The following is a 22,595-nucleotide window of genomic DNA, read 5'->3' as shown; positions in this document are numbered from 1 at the left end:
TTTAAGTTCCGGATCCCTATTCTTTTTTCAACTCCGGTTCCGGATTCCTGTTTCAGTTTCAGATCGGGATTCCTGATTGGCTGTCGTTATATATATATATATATATATATATATATATTTTTTTTTTCGATTCAAATAAATTTAACAAAAAACAAACGAAGGTTTACTGTTAGATAAATAGGCTTACATTAGTTTTATATTACAAATACCGAGCGAAGCCGGGTAAAACCACTGGTCTATAAAATTTCGAAAGAGACTTTGTAAGGTTTAATGTATGTAAGGTTTGGGTGGTAGAATCGAAACAAATGAATATATTCAAATAAATTTAATAAAATGTTTACTATTAGATTAGCCATGTTTAAGCGATTTGTATTACAAATACCGAGCGAAGCCGGGAAAAAGCACTTATATATAGTATATAGTATAGTAATACATATATACATATAATTTCGAAAGAGACTTTGTATGTAAGTATTTTTGGTTCAAAGTTTCTATGACGATTCGATATATATTTTTTTCGATTCAAATAAATTTAATAAAAAAACAAATGAATATTTACTATTAGATTCGCCATGTTTAAGCTGTTTATATTACAAATATTGAGCGAAGCCGGATGAAACAACTGGTATATAATATATATAATTATAGTATATAGTATATATAATATATAATTATAGTATATAGTATATAGTATATAATATATAATTATAGTATATAGTATATAATATATAATTATAGTATATAATATATAATTATAGTATATAGTATATAATATATAATATGTGCGTGGTAGACATCATCATTTGCTGGCTGTACCTCCTGCCCGCACAGTCCTTTTTCGAATGGCTCCTATTCCAAGAGCTATTCGACTTCTTAATGAAATCGTTGCTGCCGAGACTGAATGTGATATTTTCCACCTTAGTGAGCGTAAATTGTCGGAAATTACTCTAACCCATTTATCTGGTAGTCTGCGCTCATCATTGTTTTCATGATTGATTGTGATTTATGAGTGAAATTTTGATTAACTCTCTTCCGTTTGGGCCTTACAGGGATGTTTTGTATTTGTAGTTGTTTCTTACATATTTATTGAAACTGGCTGTAGGTGCAAGGCATTCCTTATGCTATATTTTATTTGATATTTTTACTTTATCTGCTATTATTAAATGCTATTTTTTATGTTTATGTATGGATGTATTTATGTTTATGTTTAATTGTTATTTTGTTTTTTTTTTGTGTTCTATTTTTTGACCATTGTGGCGCTTTAGGAATTCCTGTTATGCCACAATGGTCTGTTTAGAATAAAATAAATAATTATATAAGGGGTTTTATATTTATGTATATAGTAATACATATGTAGGTATAAAACGCAAACTGTAATTTAAATAAGAGAGTATTCGCCTCCCCTCTTTGATCGTCTAGTTTCGCGATTATTATCGAAAGACTGCGAAATTTTTCACGTTCGCCTCCATTGTTTTGACGGACGATTTCCCTGCATTAATTCCATTTTGAACGAACGGTTTAATATTACTACCACACCGTGTCGCAGATCGTCGCCATTGGAATGTCGGGTGCGAGAGTGCAAAATGGCGGCGGGGTCAACGCGAGATAAGCGAAACGTTGACCTCACAAACATCTCTTTCGCACGAGCCAATCTCAATCGTGCCCGATCGCGAGCCATGTGATTGTCTATGGTCGGAGGCGGGAAACGTCAGATGTGGCGCGAACCACCGTTCAAATTTTGGCCGTAGCAACGTCGAGTGACGCGTCGCACGCGAGTCGTGTAAACACTGAAAGGTCTCTAAAATATGTAGGTATTCGAGATAACGCTTCTCACCTGGAGGTACGTGGGCGTGGGAACTCGCCGGATGCGTGCGCGCCGCTTTGATCTTCCAGTTCTTCTTTTGACTGGTGGTGGCTCGGTGGGGTTGTCGACTCTCGGTTGCTGACACTCCTCACTTTGTATCCCGACTTCGGGAATCCGCCCCCCCGGCTAGTTTGAAAGTTTTGTGATGAATTGGAGACCGGCGTGCGACCGGTCAGCGGGACAGTCCGACTCCGATAACCGAGGCTTACCGCTCAGGTGCATGCGTTGCTGTGTGGTGGGGATGTCGTGCTGTCAGGTGGAAGCGTCGGACACACCTGTCGGCCAAACAATTAACTATTTTCACTTTTGCCGCATATTTTCGAATTAAATCATTTTCAGCTTTGAATATAGAGGGTTGGTTGTATCTAGTTTACTTTATCTATGTACGTAGTAACAATATATGAAGTTTTCTGATCATGCGAAAATTCGAACTCGAGATTTTGACTGATTCGAACTCAAAACCGATCACTGATCACGTTTTTATGATCTAGAAAAATGTGTGTGTTGCTGTGTATTTTGGGGATTTTTTGAGCACCGTCATTCCTATCGAACTGAAACTTAGTATCGGTTACTGAAATTTTTTTCGAATTTTTAAGTTGTCCGGAAATGGTATCTTCCCTTATAGGTGTCCTCTTTTTTTATGGTTTTTGAATTCAATTGCCTCCCTAACCGCTACCTGAGTCAGACAGAAATGTTTTTACCTGTAATAGAAATTATAAATTTATACTACCTGAACTACTTTTACCTGAACCGGAAGTAATAGTTTTACTCTAGAAGATCGAGGTTTTTTATGTTTTTCTCAGAAACCTTTTGGTTTATTGAACTGAAATTTAAGCTTAATACCTTTTTTTTCTCGAGATTTCATATCTGAAAGTTTAAGCTTAATACCAAATTATATATTATTTCGAGTTTGTACGAATGTAAAATCACTGGTTTGAAATTTATAATCCTAAGGGCACGTCCATAAAGACGCCAAATTATAATGGGGGATGGTGATTTATAATTACGCTGACGTCCTTTATTAAGAGGAGTCCATTATTTCACTGCTCTATCCTTTATATTTATTTATTTTCTAAAATTGCCCTTTTGTCCTTTATTTTGAAAAATTAACTATCGCTAAAAATATTATCAAACCTGTATTGATTACATAAATAACGCGAACAAAACTTTCATGAAAATCGAAGTATGAAATTCATACGAAATAGAAAATCGAAGTATTTTAATGGGTCCTATTACGAGAAATCTCTCCCTGGACGGAGAAAGAGGAAAGCTGTTTGTTTATTTCTAGTCCTGGTCCTTAAACATATTTGATGACAAATTATTCGAGGTTTCGTGTACATATTAAAAGCTATGTCACAAATCAAAAAATCGAAGAATGGCGACAAAAATAATAACAGCCCCTGCCAACATAGGTAGATTGAATTTTTTGAATATTTCACAGAAAAAAAAAGTTCCTTTCGAAAACATTTTAAGAATCGTTGAATTTTCCTTATGTCTCCCTGGATATAATGCTTCCATTTAATGATAACTTACATAAGTGATCAATATGTGGACCGATTAAAAGAAAAATAGACACATTAGAAACATGCATCTATACCAAATGCAACTTCGAAATGGGCTGTTTATATATTTTTTTAATTTTTAAAGCACGAGCCTGCATTCTTGAAAAATAGTTCATTCTTCTGAAAAATGACAAAATTGATTTCATTTCAATTTCAATAATGTGTAATAAATGTGATTGTTTAAACCTCTACATTTTTTATGCTAATATTTTATAATAAATGCTTAAAACATTTTTTTAAGTTATAAAACGATCATTTATTTTCTCAAAAAATATATATTGTCACCGTATATATAATTAAAGTGATTATACATATTTACTGGTTTTGCCAGTACAGTATTGATTTTTCGGACATTGGTCTAGTTATTTGTAAAATGTAACCAGTAGGTACAGTTTAGGACTTGTAATTGTAATTGATTTATGAAAAGAACGAGTACCTACATACATCAATCCTTGATAAATGAATTTTATTTCTAAGTATAAACTAAATTTTATTTGGTCCCCAAAATTCACATACCTGAATCAAATATTAGTTTTTTTCCCACAAAATTTCATAATATATTATACAAATAAAATAAGTACATTTTATCGTATTCATTCACAAAAAAATGGTCACCTATTTTTATTATAAGAAGTAGATAAGGTGATTGTAGAAAGTGTGAAATTAAATAATCAAAAATACATGAACTCATTTTTTTTCTAAAAATAAAGTATTTTGTGATAACATTATACCGAAGTCACTCATTTTAAGCAGTTCAGTCAAATGAAGGGGAAGTAAATTTAATGTAATTTAAAAGAGGGGTAAACCATTTATGGACGAACCAATACAAAAGTGAACAACCAATCTAATTTTCAAATCTAAAAAAAATATGATATTTAGGCGAATGTAAATATGGATCTTAATAAAAATGAAAAATAAGATTTAATTTAGTAAGCAAGCTTGGAAGTATGAAATTAAGTGAGACGCTATTCCTTAAAACATTGTTATTGGGAATCATGCCAATTTATTGTAAGAAGTATCATCATTGATATATGGACAAAGATGTGAATTAATTTTCGTTAAAAGTAACAAATAATAAATTTAATTTGAGACTAGTTGTATTATAAATATTTTTATAAAACAGTTCTCCATAATTCGTTTTGGGTTAATAATCATGTATAATATAAGAAATTATTTCTCCATACGAACCTAAAACAACCAAAGAAGTCAGAAAAATTGTAAAAATTTTTGATACATTTTGAATAGTTAAATAATAAATAATAAAAACCTTGTAAAGATTGATTCTTTCAATTAGTAGACCTGCATTTCAAAAATTTCCCTAATAGGCGATAGTTATTTCTAAACCTTTTTTTTCAAATCTTATATTTGGTAGTTATAAATGATTTAATCTTTGCTTTGTAATGATTTAGGGCGAAATCACACAGGGAGGAACGGCACGTCGTGTGCTTGACTTCTCGCTGTGGGGGTTTGCTTACATTTCTTCAAATATGGGATACACCGTTATCGATCACTGTCAAGCAAGGATACAATTTTACCGAAAACACTCCAGGGGGTGATTTTGGGATGGTGCCATGAATATGTGCGGGGCATGCTACATTTTTTTCGCATTCTTAAAAGTATCTAAAAAAAACCATGTGCCACGTTCCTTGCTGTGTGTTTTCACCCTTAATATTTGATGCATTGATTTATTATATGCAATACTCGTACCTTTCTATTCATGTTGAGGACGAATCAGTTGGAAATGTATGTATAATATAAAGTTTGTTTATTTTTTAAATATCTTGGCAACATATCATTTGAAGTTAAAACAAATGACAAAAATTATTGTTGAAATATAACTATAAAATTCAAATATATATTATATATAAAATATTAAAACCAAAATGTGTTTTGAATTTGGTATGGTATATTTAAATCTAAATCTTACAATATTCTATCAAATAATTACAATTAAACTACATTTTATATAAGTTGTCATGTTTGAAGTTAAAATTTTAATACATATAATGTTTCTATACTATTCATACTGATTGAAGAATCATCTAACAAGTGCGATTTTCAAAATAACACAGCATTGGTCATGATTGTCGTTTGCGAGCTTCCATTTTACATCATAGGTCGACTGAAAAAAAAAATCAAGTAATCATTTAGCTTATAAAAAACAAACTTAATATTAAAATTTAAAAATAAAATATGTATGTATATACAGAGGGGAATTTCCGAGAAATGTCCAGTTTGAAGTCATATGTGGTTCTTTGGTTTTTGACGATTGGGCATGTTGCATAGTTGCAAGCATTGGTATCCATACCGACGAAGGGCAAATCCGCTACTTTGCTTGTCCAAAATGCAGTTCCAGTTAATTTTTCAGCGTCGAATGCTTAAAAAGATGCACCAAATTATAGTTTAAAAATTGCTTATTATTATACTAAATATATTTATTGTTTCAAAATTCCGCTCACTTGGAGTGAAGTCAATTTCAACCGCAGCTGACTTTCCCTTCTTAATTTTGCACGCTTTATTCTGTTGAGCTTCTTTGCATGGACTTATTCTAACTTCGTGTATTGTGCAACTGTTTGCTGAAATAATAATTATGCTAATCTTTATTATTATTATTAAATTTAGCGTTAATTGAGAGGCGTAGATAAATACGCAATTTAATTATTTGATATCAAGTAATGCTTGGGCAATCGAGTTCATGTTTTTTTTTGTTGTTGTTGCATATCAAAAAGGTCACCGGATTCAATGCTTGAACTTTGAAACATTTTTTATATTATTCACTACATCTTATATTGATCTCCGTGATTTTAATTTATAAATATATAATTTATATTGCTTATTTAAGTTAATTTATTTGTAAATGAAATGAAAGCCTATCATATCATATATGTAAGTGCTATTGCGCTGTAACTTTTCTATTAAATTAATGGTATTCAAAATTAACAATATTGAGTCATTGCACAGTTCTCAAAAATAGAGTAGGTAGGTTTAAGATAAGCATGTTTAAGTTGAAGTATGCATGTGCATTGTTTAATTTAGGCACATATTTTTCTTGTAACGAAGATATTATTAAAATCCAATAAATATTTTGATCAGCGTACTAAGATTAAATAAATATTTGAATTACACCATAAATTAGAAAATTTCTTGACAATAAATAGTAAAGTTGCGTGCAGATAATAAATATATTATGGCTAGCGTTTTTGAAAATGTAACATTCGCTATGAATTGAATTATTTAAATAAATACTGTGTTTCAAAGTGGTTTTTCATTATTTGTATACATACATTTTTGATTAAAATAAGTGTTTTTAATAATTATGCACTAAAAATAAAATTATTTATATTAATAAATCGTTTGCTTATTTTATAATTTAAAATGATTTTAAATATGTAATATATATGTACCTTCATCAGAACAACTCTCATATTGGACGACTTCCCCATATACTGATGTTCCAAGAATCAAAAAGCAGGCAGCTATGCTCAATACTAAACGTGTTGAAGTCATGATGTATGTTGAGTGATTTTACTTTAAAAATAAAAATAAAATAAACTGACTAAAGTCGGATGCTCAAGAAGTGTGTGATTCGATCAACGGCCAGTGACCAATTGGTGTGAGATGCGGGTCTTTCTCGGTTATACATATTTCTGGTCAGTAATTATTTCGTAGTACAGGACGATCAGAAACAAACCACAACAACTATTTAATTAAATATACTATAAATAATAAGGTATACGATTAATTACTTGTCGTTTTGGTTGTAATAGTTTCAGTAGAATTCATTGAATGAACCTGTACATATGTACATATACTTAAATAAATATAATTGCATTATATTATACATACATACATATGTATAATTGCATTATATCATATATTAGTGGTTTTACCCGGCTTCGCTCGGTATTTGTAATATAAACCGCTTAAATATGGTTAATCTAATAGTAAGCATTGTTTTAAATTTATTTGAATAGTCATTTAGTTTGTTATTAAATATAACGTCACAGATTCTACGAACCAAAACTTACATACATACAAAGTCTCTTTCGAAATTATATATTACATACATATAATTGCATTATTTTATTAAGTGACATTGAATATAGGATATAAATGTTTTAGATGTTTATTAGAATTAGAAGTGTATGCAAAAGTTTTTATGTTGATATTATTATCCATTTCATTTCATATTTTGCTATCGTTCCTTTGTTGGCATAAATATATATTCCGAGAAATAAACAAATCAAGATGAGGTTAATTGGGTTTATCTCAAACAAAACAAGTATCGAAACCAAGATATAAATCTGATTTTAAATTTACATTATAGTAAAAATATGTAATGTGTACTTTCAGGGTCAAAATATGTACATATATGGCTCGTAGAAAGGAAAATCGTTGAATAACAGATATTCTTAATAGATTTCACAGTAAGTGTATATACGTTGAAGTTCATATAAATTGAGTCAGATCATATTATTTAAGGAGGGAAATTTCATGGTAATTTGTAATAAAGATTATTTCTACGTATATATCTTAAAACCCCATATGTACAATCGCAGTGTATATATTTTTATACAGGGCCAATTTGGAGCATTTCAAGCGGAGTCACAGTCAGAATCGTAATAAATCAACCTTTTATTTATATCTATATATGTAATACCTTTTATTTATATCAATTCCATTACCAATAATTCAATAAATTGGGTTGCATGTCTTTTATATTTCGAAAATCGCTATTATTTTTACTACTAGCAATTTTATACGTTGGCAAGAAGAGTCATCTTACTAAAATCTGTCAAGTTGGAGTCAGCCGGAGTTTGGAGTCAGAGTCAGAATCGAATCACAAGATAAAGTCGGAGTTTGAGTCGGTAAATTTTGAACCGACCTACAGCCCTGTTTTTATAACAATAAAATTAATTCCTGCTACAAACATTTGAATATACATATATATTTATTTTATTTAATGTTTATAACTAAAATTTGAATAACACATTATTATTTAAGCATTCAAAGTGTTTAAAAAATTTGTTGTACATATATGATACTCAAAAAATATGTGTCAAGTCAAAAGTGAAGACGGAATGTGTAATTCACATTTTCTTGTAACTGAAATCAAATTATTTAAGCGAGAGGTCAAACGTAATTGTGCAAATTTAAATTTGATCATACCCCGACGTCAGCTTCATATTGCGTATTGAAATAATCTATTTCATACACATGTTCATATGTCTATAAGTATTCGAACAATGTACGTATTATACATTATTCAAAAATGAAATATTTTAATAAGCATGGATAGATATATTCAATTATGATTCTGTAATAGTTGATGCATGCTGATTATAATATTTAGCATATGTAACACACTCATATATTTATCGGCATGTGCGGAATCACTTATTAATTATTTTTGATCGAAGTCAAAACAATATATTTCTATGCGTGCAAATTAAGAACACTCGCACCAGAATTGAACTTTGTTGTTAACAGTTCGTATCACCTTAAAGGAAAACAACTATCGGAACCAACAAAACAATATGACGTACGAATTTTTCCGATTCCCAAACATATGATAACCATATGGATAACTATTCTTACCATTATTAAATATCAAGTAAGTACAAATGAACATATGGATATATTTAATCTCATAAATGCATAGACTAGTATTATATATTACATATGGGTTACCGGGTTAAAATTGAAAAATGTCCTAACCACACGTGGTCTCAGTAATAGCACTCCGTCTTAGACTTTTACGATGCTACATTTTCAGCATCCTTCTGTATGGGACAGAAGCATGGACCCTGACAGATGCCACGTGCAAAAAACTACAGGCCTTTGAGATGTGGACATACAGAAGGATGCTGAGAATCTCATGGATGGCGCGTCGTACCAATGCCGAGGTGCTAGCCCTGATGGGAAAGCCTGTCGAAGTGCTCAAAAGTGTGGGGTAAACTGGAGTACTTTGGACATGTGATGCGGAGCGAGAAATACGATCTCCTGTGCCTAATAATCCAGGGGAATATCGTAGGCCAACGCAGTCGGGGCAGTCGGAAAACATCTTGGCTAAAGAATCTTCGGCAGTGGTACGGCCTCAGCACCCGAGCACTATTCAGGGCAGCCGTTGACAAAGTACGCATGAAACATCTAGTTGCCGACGTTCTGGGAGGACATGGCAGGTGAAGAAGAAGTTCCCGGATTCGATCCTGTGCTAATCTTCAATACTGCTGGTCAGACTTGGATATTTGTGACTCCAAGTCCGTCGTTTCTTATGAGAGTTTGCCAATTTATCTGATTTCATCGTTGAAACGGTTCCTCCATCAAACTGGCAAAAATCATCCTACCCACTGTCACAAATACCTGAATTTGATTTATGTACAATATGTAAAAATTTATGTGCAAGTCTAAATCCATAGATTTCTAAATCAATGGATTAATTCATTCATTCATTAATTGTAAATTTTTGTGTTCTTCAGCCTCTCGAAATACAGCGATTTATGTAATAAAAATGCTGCAATGTTTGTAATTAATTGTCTAGGAAGGCGAATTGGGGTCTACCTGTTAGGCCTTTCTGGTATATATCTATGTAAAATAAAATATATTTATCTTTAGAGCTTGAAAATATTGTATTTTTTTTACTCAAAGGGCATTGGACAAACGTTTATTACACTATGAGATAACTTTCGTTAAAGATTTAATTATGAAGCTATCATGACTTGTTTTCAAATAATAAACAATACAGTTAGAGTGCTTAAGTACTTGATGAACTTGAGTACAATGCGACCTTCGATACTCACAATTATGACCTCCGATACTCAGAACATATTTAAATTGATAATATTCATGTGTTGGTGTCTACTGTTCTGATAATTAATTTCATATGAACCTTATAGCACTATTAACCTCATTGAAGGTCTTAGTTTATCAAAATATTTACAGATTTTACAAGAAACTTATGATATTCATTAGTAATTTCGGATCATGATAGATAATCTATTAGTTATTTGACATCGCACTTGATAGGGGTAGACGATAAAACCATTATCGGGTGATTGATTACATTATTCCTGATTTAATATAAAAAATTCAATCAACGAGGCTGCATTTACTCTGTATGGTTCAATTGTGTATGTATTCAATCAATTTTATTGAATTAGAAACTAAAAAATAGCAATATTACTGTATATTTTGTAATCAAACAGCAGAATAATATAAAATAGTTTTTAATTATAACTTGAATTGGTAATTTTACAGAAAAGTCTTATAAATTTACAAAATTGTTTTACATTTTCCATAATTCTGTTACATTATATAACTATAATAAAAATAATTTAATGTCTTTAAAATTGTACTGTTGAATTTTTTCGTGATTCAATTCAAAATTCAAAGTGACGATTGTGTACATGAACGTATATTATAATTAACTTCCCTTTGATTCTTGTCATGATTTGAATTAATTATGTATTCAAAAATGAGTATTGATATGTAATTTACGTTTTCTATTTCAAAAATAATACCAAAAAACTTATAGAAACTGAGATCACATGTGATTTGATTTTGAAATGCATTACAAAAAAATACATGGTTTCAACAAGGGCTATAAAACTTGGTTTGATATTACACATATATTGCAATTATTCTTTGGCAATAACTGATTATTTATTAATAAAATGTATATTAAATTAAATATTATAATCATAGACCGCCATTCAGAAATTATAATGAAAATTCTTTTGTAAGCAATGTTTACAATAAGTTTTTGGACTCAATGAAAACAATCAATTGTTTACCTAAGATTAAGTGTGTTTCACATTTCGAATTACACAAGTATTTCTTAAATTAATAAATACACTGTCTCATCCGAACGACTTATCAATGTACATTACAAAGTTGGTTAGCCAAGCTACTTGTACCCAACAATGTATTATATAGAAGTCAAAATTGAAATTACTATAGTACTAAATGATTCTCATAGATAATATTATACATTTGTTGCGTTCACTATCATTATATAAAAATAAAAATTATCCTCAAAAGCTGTAAAAATATCATATGATCTTATTGCACTTTAAAATTTAAAAGGTACTTGTTAAACTCCAACAGACTTTGGATAAGCATTATTGTTATGCTATTATTCATTTCACATAATATGGAATAAATTTGACTAATTTCAACAAATGCTTACATATAATAGATTATAAAAATATAAAATGTATAAAAATATATTAATTATATTTACAACATTATTCACTTCATATAATTTCTTCATTTAAAAATAAAATTTACAATCAAATAAAATAATACGTATTATTTAATTGCACTATTTCCAAAGCTTATACGGTTGAAACTTTTGTTGAGAAATAGTTACTTAATTTAATTACTTTAAAATAGCATACGACAATTTTCTATGTTAAATATATCAGAATACTATACGATGCACAGAGTTGTGTGAGGTGTATTTGTCGGAGGTAAGGCTAGCCGAGCCTCGTGAAGTATTCGAAGTCGTGGTCCTAAAGGAACTCCTAGGGCACGTAATCTCTCTTCGCCTAAGAATGGAAGTTCTGCAGCACCAACCCTTTCATTTTCAAGAAGTGATGCATATTTCTAGAAAGTAATTTAAAAATACTATTAAAAAAATTATGGTACATTGAAAGTTATGTTGTATAATTACAAAAAAATATTTAATAATAACCTCATATCCTAATTTCTTCAGAAACATTCTTAAAAGGGGTGGCTCATCACCAAAAAACTTTGTAAGTTTTTTGACTCTACTCGGATTAGCCAGACTAGATGCGTCAACCCCTCCATAACCATTTACTGTGCAGAAACTGCTATCCATACGAGGCATTGATTGAGATCTGTAAATGGAAATCAGGATTTATTATCAATTTCAGTACCACACATAGAATCATCAGTTGTTTTATTGCCTTTATAGCACTATTTACATTAGAGCACTAGCAATAAAAAAGATGATGTTTCAAATTTACCTTTGTTGATTTCGTAAAGCAGTTATTTCTCCTCGTATATTTTCCATTTCTTGTATCATTAGATGTTGTGTGCGCATTTCACTGGAAAGATGTGCTACAGAGCGTGCTAGAGTTACGACATGTGATTCAAGCCGTTGAAATCTTTTATTAATTCCCTGTTTAAAAATTAATTAAAATTGAAATTTATATTTTAGAATTAGTCTTTGTAATTTATTTCAGTTCATTCTTACCTTTATGTCGTTAACTTTTTTCCGTTGTTCAGTTGCGTTTCTTCGCTTATCCCGGACAGGTCTGCTGCTTACAGAACTAGAGGGAAGAGATGATACACTGCCATAACGCCGTTTTGTCAGCCTTAAAATTATGAATTTATTTGATATAATAACATAAAAAATTAGAAAATGTTATAAAATCAAACTTAATAACATTATTTTATAAATCATTACCTGGAATCGCTAGGTTGATATTTTCCTAAATTATGATTGGGTGGTTTTCTGACTCCTAATAACTTTAAAACTTCACAATACATATTTTCTAAGCCCTGTAACTGTCTTCTGATTGCTCGTGCATCTTGAGTTGACACATCACTGTCAGACTGACCATCAAGCATTGATGACAGATCTAAACTGCGAGTAGTCGTCGATGTTATGTCTGTTTCAAGACCGAACACTGCAAATACATATATCTTTAATACAAATATTTATAAGTGGCAGTTGCTTTGTATTTATTAATCAAATAACATACTGTGTTTTTTATATTGAGAAGAATGGTCGTGTTTTTTAGATCCTCCGTTACGATGTTTGGAACTATGCTGCCAACCAGCTCTTTGATTTGGCATAACTGCGCCTCTTTCATTACCATATTCTGGTTTGCTACCGTAGGGTAAACTATAAATTAGAGTATGTTCATAAGTATTTGAATAAATGCCATTTTATCATTTAATATAGTTAAAATAACAAACCTTTGATGCTTAAATCTAGATGAATTTCTAGGTGTAGCTTCAGGTGAAGATGGAGCAGGCGAGAGTGGTGGCAAAGGTGGTGTTACACTTGAAACTTCGCTTCCGGTTACTCCAGTACCAATTCCTTGATTTGAATTAGTTCCTCCGACATTCAAGCCGTGATGTTTTGGTTCTAAAATTTGTCTAAGTTCTGATTCTACTATATCTACCCATTCTGAATCTCCACCTAATAATATAAACAAATCAATTTATATCACTTTATACCAATCATATACATAGCATTTAATTTTTAAATGAAATACTTACCATGACTACTTTTTTCATGGTAGTGCTTTGGTGGATTTCCGTTCTGTTCAGGAGTCATGGCATTGTTTCTATTAGTTGCAGATGCTGGCAATGGATCAGACTCCGTACTGGTATCATGTCCGACTCGACGTCCACTAGAATAAGCTGCACTGCCTCTACCGGAATCAACATTTGACGATGGACCTCCATTTTTATCATAATCTATTAAAAAAAATCTTATTATTTTTAAACAACTCATAAAATCAATCCTTCTATTACATATATCAATATTTACCTGAACTTGCTGTGGATCCTGGATTAACTTTTTTTGCAGAAATGTTGGTATTGCTGCCGACATCCTCGGGTATTTCAATTTGTCTTTGTGTAACTTGTGATATTCCATTAAATATTGGTTGTTTCATACCACTATATATATTTTCATTTTTATTAATTTCACTATTTAGGTCGATTTTATTTAATTTCGATATTATATCTAAAGGTCTTGTATTATTATATTGAACACCATTAGCGCCAGTGCGTTCTTTGCTATCAAAACTTCTTCCTTGAGCGTTAAGTCTACTTCTAAATCCACCATCATCTGAATCCTTTTCTGGTTCGAGTCCATTGGGAGTTCTCGTTAAGCTTTCAATGAGATTCCCATGGGAACCTCTACGTACAGGAGCAGCAACTGGCGTAGAAGGATTGCCTCTATCTAATCTAACATCATTTTGTTCTTCATCTCCTGGAAGTTGAGGCTGTGAAGCTGTCCTTCTTCCTTCAATTAATCCTCGCTGTCTCAAAATCTCTCGTTCGAGCTGTTGAGGACTCCTCAAGTCAGCTCTATCCGTATTCTCGATCTAAAATAAACATAATAATATAATTATAACCACATCAGAACGAGTTAGTAGTGAGCGGTACGGACGGTAGAATAAAATAAAAATAAAAATCAGATTAACAGCAGAATAGTAAATTGCTTGAAAACGTTAAGTAATTTATCAAAGTAATAAATGCAACACACAATGAATAGGAAAATGGTATCAAAATTGTGAGATCAAGCTGGCAGTTATAAATGAATATTATTATTACCGGTACAGTTAACATTTTTTCTCACAAAATGCGCCTATTATGCTCGGTATGCGATTTTATTTAATAATTACTTGGACTTACTTGATTATTGGGTGCTGGTTTCAAGGCTGAATAGTTTGGACTCTGCTGCATTTCGCTGGGATAATTCACTAGTCTATTTGCGACACCTCTTTGTGGAGTAATCCCGCCTGAAACGCCGTATTGCGCTTGATAATAGATGCTATCGTTGGTGTTCAACTGTTGCATCATTTGAGAATGCGGTCTCGGTTGACTGTCGGCAATAGGATTTTGTCTATTCAGGAGCTCCTGAGACCTGGCTTGCACCATGCCGTGTTGGGGTGTCGAACTTGCGCTCGGTCCGTGACCCAAAATGTGCTGCTGCTGGTTCAGCATAATTTGCTGGTGCAAATACTGCTGTTGGGCTAAGATCTGAGCGTTGGGCGTTTGGTTTCCGGTCTGCTGGATCTGCTGTTGGATCTGGCCTTGGTATTGACTGGGCACCGCGTTGTTGTTGGGCATGGGAGCGCCGTGGTGCAACTGCGCTAGATGGCGATTGTACTGCATGTCCCTCTGCTGGGGTACCGGTCTGCCGTAGATGCCCTGCTCCCCGGCCGTTTTTCTGCCCATTTCCCGACTAGAAGAAGACGAGGCGTTGTTGGCTTCCTGTTCAGCCCTGTCCCTCATGGACTTGCGCAGCTCGTCAGCCACGTTGTTGAGCCCAGCTTCCGGATCGTTCGCCTTCGAGTCTGGATCGTTGCTGTCCTTGCCCTTGAAGCGGCTGGATATCATGTCTTTGAGCGTGTGGTACGTTTTGGTCATCGCTTTGGACGTACTCTTGGACTCTTTATCTTTGGGAGTGTCGCCGGAAGTCGGCTGACCGTTAGTGGACGCCTCATCGTATTTACAATCGGCTCTGGTTCCATATATGAACGTCTGCTTGAGGGGAACCGGAGGGCTGAGGGCGTTGTTGGGCTCTTGCGGTAAGCAGGCGCGCGACGGACCAGCTTGCCGGAAGCCATCTGAAGTAGTCGCCGATTGTTGATTCTGCAAAAGAAGACGGTGTTATAGTGTTGGGTTACTACGAGTGGTAAGTTTTGGGTGGTGGATGGGGGGGTGGTGGACTGACATTTTCTAGGGCGAATTCTACCATGCTTCGGCGTCATTGACCACTCGATTTCGGACTGAGATGAGGGTTTTACTTATCGTCGAGGCATGCTGGCTCGACGTACGTCCTCTTGGTAGATGTTCACCATGGAAGTGCTGGAGAGGAAGTGGTGTGGGTGCAATTAGTCGAAGCAGCAGCGGCCAGTGGCGGCGGCCGCTCACCGCGGGCGGGGCGGCGCGTCTACTGGCGCTATTGTTCTTGCACAGGTGCTTAACACCATCATGTTGTGTTTTTTTTATTTCGTGTATCATCACACCTTGTTTCGTTCCAAAAAAATATGAAATTTCCCATTCGCCGCATATTTTTATGCGAAACACGCTCCCCGTCTCGAATAAATTCCGGTGCACGCCCGAATCTTATAATACTAGGTGTAAGTATGCGCGGTCGCCTCGGCCGTCTAGATTTAAATACCTGTACAGAGGCAACAGTTGAAAATGTCGAAAAAATCTTCTTTGAAATACTATTTTGATTATCGACTATAAATAAAAAGGCTTGAAGAAGAACTACATCTATCAGTAAGGAATTAAGGATACATATTACGATATTATATAGCAATAGATGCAACACGAAAATATGGCGTACTTAAGAGGGCTGGACACCAGCGCCTTGTCCATACAAACGTATTAGACTTCTCCCTTCCTCAATTATGGCACTAGAGAAATTTTTTTTTTCAATGCTATGGATATCCACCGTTGGGTTGCATCTATCGTTTTATTTTTTTGATTAGTTATTTTTTATAGGAGCTACCAAACATCAATAAAATTGCCTCTTTTTTACACCCACGAAAAGAGTCCAGCGTGCTTACTTAACGGTCGATTTAAAAAAAAAATACGCGCATAGTTGCACAGAAAATATTTTTCTCATACCGATGATGAATTTTTTTTAAAAATTGGTCCAGTTTCGGAGGAGAAAATAGGAGAATACGAAACCTCGATTTTGTCAATTTAAAATACGTTTTATCTGGTCGAAGCGCAACTGTCGCATTCACTCAATGTATATTTTGATATATATTGTCGCATTCACTCAATATATACATTCACTCAATATATATATCGAAGAAAGGAAAGGCAACAAAATTAAGGTTTCGGGTGTACAGCCCTCTTAAACTCGAAATTATTTCTCGCAAAACAATAATAATAATACTAATACCATTGAATATAGTACAGATTTGACCTACTAGGGTTTTTTGCATGTGCAAAACTGCCACTAACCTCTCTGTGTGACTTCCCTTCAATCAATTATGAGCTTTTATTGTATATGATAGTATTTAAATTCCATTGTCACCTCCAGTAAAGCAGGCGTATATACTTGTATTTCATATTTCCAGACACGTATTTAATAGACGAAGAAGTGTATATATTCAAAGACGTGTAAAAGTTAATCTAATATAACCCAACTACCGTAACCTAATCTTACTTAAGGTGATGTCATGCTATTGTGTTCGTTGTATGTTTGCAAAATTACTGCCATGTAAAGTTCGAAGAAATTGTATAATTGGGGTTTCATAAATATGTAGTATGTAGTATATGCATATAGATATACACATGTACATATTTTCGACAGAATATGTGGGTTCTAAATATGTATAATATAAAGAATTTATCAATATAATAGTAACAACAAAGATGTTTTTATCTGCTGTTGTTACTGATAAATCGAGTTTGAATTTGGTAAAGAAAACATTACATCTTTATTTATTAATACTTCCAATGTAAATAAAATAATAAAGACGGCATTACAAATTTGTCTATGCAACTAAATATCGAACGTCAAATCTATGGAAATAAATTGTAATAAACTATTAGATTATTGACAGGTCTATAAAATTAATATTATATTTTAAAACAATAGCAAGCATCTAAGTAAATGTCAGGCGAATTAACATTTTTATCGAATCGATTTATTCCGTTTTGTGACAACGTCGAGACGTTAAATCTCCTTTCACACTGAAGTGATTAATAATTGCATAAAATATTGAAATAATAAAAAAAAAACAACGGTACTGATTCACGCAGAAGAGTCATCCATAGATAATCAATCAAAAAACTAACAATGCAACGTAACAAGGTGCCAAAATAAATATAAATTAAAATTGATTGAGAGTTAAATCTCAAAAGTTAACAAAGCTTCATATGATGAGACGTTTTTTTTTATCTTAAATAAATTATTAAGAATCTTGTTGATTTGTTTTTGAGATTCAAGTTGTAAACATCTGTCTGATTACCTGAAATTCCCACAGTGTCATTATATCGGAATCAGTGTATCCTCAATTATTTTACACACATACGAGTGTAAGCACACCTACTTAAATCGAGACGCATGACGAAAATCATACAAAATTTTGCACGCATCTTCAGGTCAATTTCGTTGTGTTTTTTGCTCTTGATTTATTATCAAAGATCATTAGCATTATGACTTTTTTGTTTTTGTTATGTGCGTATATATTATATCATATAAATGACGACGCAATTGGAAAACTAGAGCTGCGGCAAAGATAAGCTTTTCATTTTTGTTGTAACTACTGAATAACAATTCGAAAAATGCGATAATCACTGTTCTTTCACTTTAGAATTACGCCTTCTGTCGTGCGAAATCTTCTTACAAGTTAATTGTTATTTTTATATGTGACTTGCAAAGTAATTGTATTGTTACAAAACAAACAATATAACATATTCCGTTCAAAATATGTTTACGAAGTGAAAATTGTTTACCGGGTAAACTTAATTCGATAATTCAATTGAGTCAGTTTTTGTAAAAGCTTCATTACCAACTCAATAATTAAGAAGAAGAAGCTTTTCGTATCGATGAATTTACATACATATACATATGTATATATGTATATAACAGTTGAATTGTATCTTCTAGTTGTAATATATTTTGATTATAGTTGGAATATATTCCATCTAGCCAGGTACGTATTTTCAGTTGTAATATATTTTAATTAGTCGGTATATATTCCGTGTAACCCTCGTAAGTTGACTTATATGGCGAATTACATTCCAACTAGTCAAACTATGTAACAGCTGAAAATACACTTCAACTATAAATTGGCACCAGGTTAGATGGGGAGGTTAGGTTTTCGAGAAAACGTCACTTGACTGGTAAATTGAGTTGGAAAGTCACATTTTGGTTAGAGCACATTTTTACAGTTATCGTAATACGATACCCATTATAATAATTCACAATACCTATCAAATATTAACGCAATATTGAATTCTAAAGCATTCGTAAAAACGGTTCGGTGAATACACTGAGCAGCAAAAAATCACGTTTTTGAGTTACCAGAGCGGAGACCAACCAATCTTTACTAAGTTTGATCCACTGAATTCGAATATGATAATGATTTTTGTTGGTTCGTGATCGTTTACGAGATATGAGCGTTTAAAAAAATGCGCGATTTTTACAGTTTTTTTGCTTTTGCGGTCTTTAACTAAAAATTGAGTATTGCTGTGCTGTGATTGTGTAGTCAAGGAAATGTGTTCGTTGGTAACTACGTTGCCAGTTGGTTTATGATGTTACGGCGTTGAAGAGACGTTAGTTGAGCCCCAGCCATCACTTGAAACGGGAATGGGTACGGGAATTGCATGCTTTATGCTGGCATTGCAACGCATGCCGGGTTCAGCTAGTTTTATAATAAAAAAAACGCGGCGCCCCTTAACTATGGCCCATCTAGGCACGTGCCTAGTCTGCTGCCTCTTTGGGCCGGCCCTGGGTGTACATATATTTATCTCGATACTGTTACCGACTTGCGCAAGAGTACTTTTTTTGAAAGTAAACTTTGGAGAAATTCTCTTACGTGACTTTATTATTAAAAAAGTCTTCCAAAGTGTCTTCCAAATTTTAAAATTTATTTATATATTTGGTTACAAAAGGCTTTTTTTAAGACAATAACAGATACTAACATATGTACATGTGTACAAAGCCACTTCAGGTTGAATAGGCAGAAAATTCAAATTGAATGGGTCCAGTATCAATCATCATCATAATATGGCAATAACGACAAGCAGTTGTTGCTACCTGGGAGATCGTGCAAAATTTGACTGGCTCATCACAGGACGAGTGTCCCATTGTCCGTCGATCGATGCCTATGATTACGTATTACATATTTAGAATAAATACATCGACGATTTGTATTCCTCCATTGATCCAAGGGGGGTTAGTGCGAGTCATTGTTCGTGCTTCAACTTGTCCATGCGTAAATAGCGCTTTTGTCGGACGACAAGGACGTTGGTAAGTCGGATGATGGTGTCGTTGTCGTTGACTCACCTGGCTGGAATAATTGCAACGGTTGGCCAAGAAAAACGGACGCAGGCAATTGCCATCGAGTCGGGCGAGATTTGAATATTTATTTATTGCGGCCGAAATGTTAAATGCAGCGAACGGGCAGGACATCGACTGGTCGACACTGCCTACTCGCTGCTTCCCCGGAATAAACCATCACGGCTGGGTCTTTGTAACCGGTCGTTCGAATTAATGACGAATTTGATGAATGATTCGGATTATTACGACCGAACGTTTCAAGACAGGACGGATCAATTATACGCAGACGACATCAAAGCACTATAGAAATGCTTCGTTAGCATATCCGGATGTAATGCAATAGGATTTTTTGTAGCGTTTGATGTTTTTTTTAGCTCTCACCCAGTTAGAGTATCCGGTTATGCCTTGAAAATAGTATTTTAAATTAAATTTCAAAGAAATTCAGGAAATTTGATTAAGTAGATTTGAAATTTATTTTTAATGAGGATTAGGATTGTATAATACATTATATATGTATATATACGTATTTATTTAAAGTTTAAACCATTGTGGCAATTCCTAATGCGCAACAATGGTCAAAAATGTAACAGAAAATAAACAAATTAATTAACTATACAGAAATTAAATAAATAATATATGTATGTAATACATACATAAACTTGTGACCGTGAAAAAGTCTAAAATATTCGTTTATCATGCATACATATGAAAAATGGTTAGTATATATATATATATATATATATATATATATATATATATATATATATATATATATTTATACACATCATATATACATAGACATATTGCAATTGCACACGCCACTAATATATATATATATATATATATATATATATATATATATATATATATATATATATATATATATATATAGGTTCAGCTAGTTTTATAATAAAAAAAACGCGGCGCCCCTTAACTATGGCCCATCTAGGCACGTGCCTAGTCTGCTGCCTCTTTGGGCCGGCCCTGGGTGTACATATATTTATCTCGATACTGTTACCGACTTGCGCAAGAGTACTTTATATATATATATATATATATATATATATATATATATATATATATATATATATATATATATATGTAAACTACAGTCCAAGTGTACACTTAGTTCGTTCACAATCATACTGGATTCTTCATACACGAAATATTTATAGTTATAGTGTACACAAAAGAATATAGATACAAAATTTGAAATCGCAAAGAAATAGGAGAAGTATATTATATAGAGTTTATTGTTAAGCTATCAGATAAAATAATAAATTTAAATATAATAATATTATTTGAAACAAAAACCCTCTATACTTTGATTAAAATATTTAATCTTTAAGTTATATGTACGTAAATTTTATTAGTTTTGAAGTTAAATTAGCTTGTAAGCCATCTTAAATAAATAAACGAATAACTTTCAATTTCCAATTAACTATTTAATATTACGAGAAAATTAAACATTTCTTTAAATTAAATTAACTAAACTATGATACACAAGATACAATTTTCTTTTTTTAAATAATTTTTCACCACAGGAGGGTAAGAATGCGTCCATGCCATTCGATTCAGTGTGTTTGCGCCTTAATGGCGCAAAATGCGCAAACTATTAGGCATAAGTTTAAGTATTCTCAATCGTTTGATTCAGTATTTAAAAAAATAGCGAAAACAGGAATTATAGCAACGCTGAAATGTAGTCTCCATAAGATTTCCCGTTTAAATGCTTCACTTTTTGACATTTCAAAAGTTTTGACAGCTAAATGTTTCATGAGACACCTGGTGAGTCTATAAATTTTGACTGTTAGAACATAAACTAAAACCAATAGTTCGTATATGAACAAACTCGTATGTTTATGAAGGAACCGCAGTGAACATTTTGACTGAAACTTATATGTATATAAGTAGCATTGTAGAAGCTTGATATAATGTGATTGAAAATAACTAAATAAAAACTACAATCAATACTATTTTGCGAGGAGCTATCTGTCTATTCACAGTGAGAAGTCGTCAGAAAGATCGAGATTTGAATCCTTTGAGATGTGGTTGTTGGCTTTGAGTGGATAATTGAATTAGAGTTTTTATCTTTGGAAATTGTATATAAAGGAGTGACTCTCTCCAATATGTCTGAAGCGAATTTTCTGATTGTGAAAAGTTTTGCAATAAAGTAGTTTGAAGAGTTGGTATATCGTTGGTTTAACGTTGGAACAATCAGATTAATTCTACCACAATAATGCCGAGTTCAGAGACAGGCGTTTTCAAATTTACGATCTTTAGTCATGAGAACTTACTTATGCATTATGTAAAGAAGCTTGTACTTTAAAATTTGACTATGAGAAAGAAGCATATCTGCTTATATTGGTACAGCTTTATTAATTAATTATGGTATTGCACAATTGAAAAGATAACAAAACATCATATT

At 32.6% G+C, this 22,595-nt stretch overlaps 3 protein-coding genes across 5 annotated transcripts in view; all 3 read right to left on the bottom strand.

Annotated features, from left to right (window-relative positions):
- LOC143914592 (echinoderm microtubule-associated protein-like 2) overlaps nt 1-2,096 on the bottom strand; it is a 70,239-nt gene extending 68,143 nt beyond the window's left edge. The window contains exon 1 of one of the 3 annotated variants that reach the window (XM_077434858.1): nt 1,835-2,096. The gene's annotated coding sequence lies outside the window, so the exon portion shown is untranslated. The remainder of the gene's footprint in view (nt 1-1,834) is intronic. The other 2 variants (XM_077434859.1, XM_077434860.1) reach the window with 2 other exon arrangements.
- A 3,216-nt stretch (nt 2,097-5,312) lies between these two features.
- LOC143914598 (MD-2-related lipid-recognition protein-like) lies at nt 5,313-7,074 on the bottom strand. The gene is made up of 4 exons (XM_077434869.1): nt 6,831-7,074; nt 5,886-6,002; nt 5,634-5,803; nt 5,313-5,548 (listed from the first exon to the last, which is right to left on the bottom strand). The coding sequence occupies exons 1-4, from the start codon at nt 6,931-6,933 to the stop codon at nt 5,465-5,467; spliced, it is 474 nt and encodes a 157-aa protein (XP_077290995.1). The 5' UTR covers nt 6,934-7,074; the 3' UTR covers nt 5,313-5,464.
- Nucleotides 7,075-11,856: 4,782 nt separating this feature from the next.
- Nucleotides 11,857-22,595, bottom strand: part of LOC143914071 (uncharacterized) — an 83,338-nt gene continuing 72,599 nt past the window's right edge. Inside the window, exons 6-15 of the mRNA XM_077434161.1 lie at nt 14,827-15,789; nt 13,955-14,516; nt 13,681-13,881; nt 13,375-13,600; nt 13,158-13,300; nt 12,860-13,082; nt 12,647-12,767; nt 12,417-12,571; nt 12,122-12,287; nt 11,857-12,033 (exon numbers count right to left, since the gene is read on the bottom strand). Of these exons, the coding sequence (XP_077290287.1) occupies nt 11,857-12,033; nt 12,122-12,287; nt 12,417-12,571; nt 12,647-12,767; nt 12,860-13,082; nt 13,158-13,300; nt 13,375-13,600; nt 13,681-13,881; nt 13,955-14,516; nt 14,827-15,789 (2,937 nt within the window). The remainder of the gene's footprint in view (nt 12,034-12,121; nt 12,288-12,416; nt 12,572-12,646; nt 12,768-12,859; nt 13,083-13,157; nt 13,301-13,374; nt 13,601-13,680; nt 13,882-13,954; nt 14,517-14,826; nt 15,790-22,595) is intronic.

Source organism: Arctopsyche grandis, chromosome 7 (assembly GCF_051622035.1).
Source record: "Arctopsyche grandis isolate Sample6627 chromosome 7, ASM5162203v2, whole genome shotgun sequence".
NCBI classification, from domain to species: Eukaryota; Metazoa; Arthropoda; class Insecta; order Trichoptera; family Hydropsychidae; genus Arctopsyche; species Arctopsyche grandis.
Note: the sequence above shows the minus strand (reverse complement) of the source record. Positions and strands in the feature narration are given on the sequence as shown.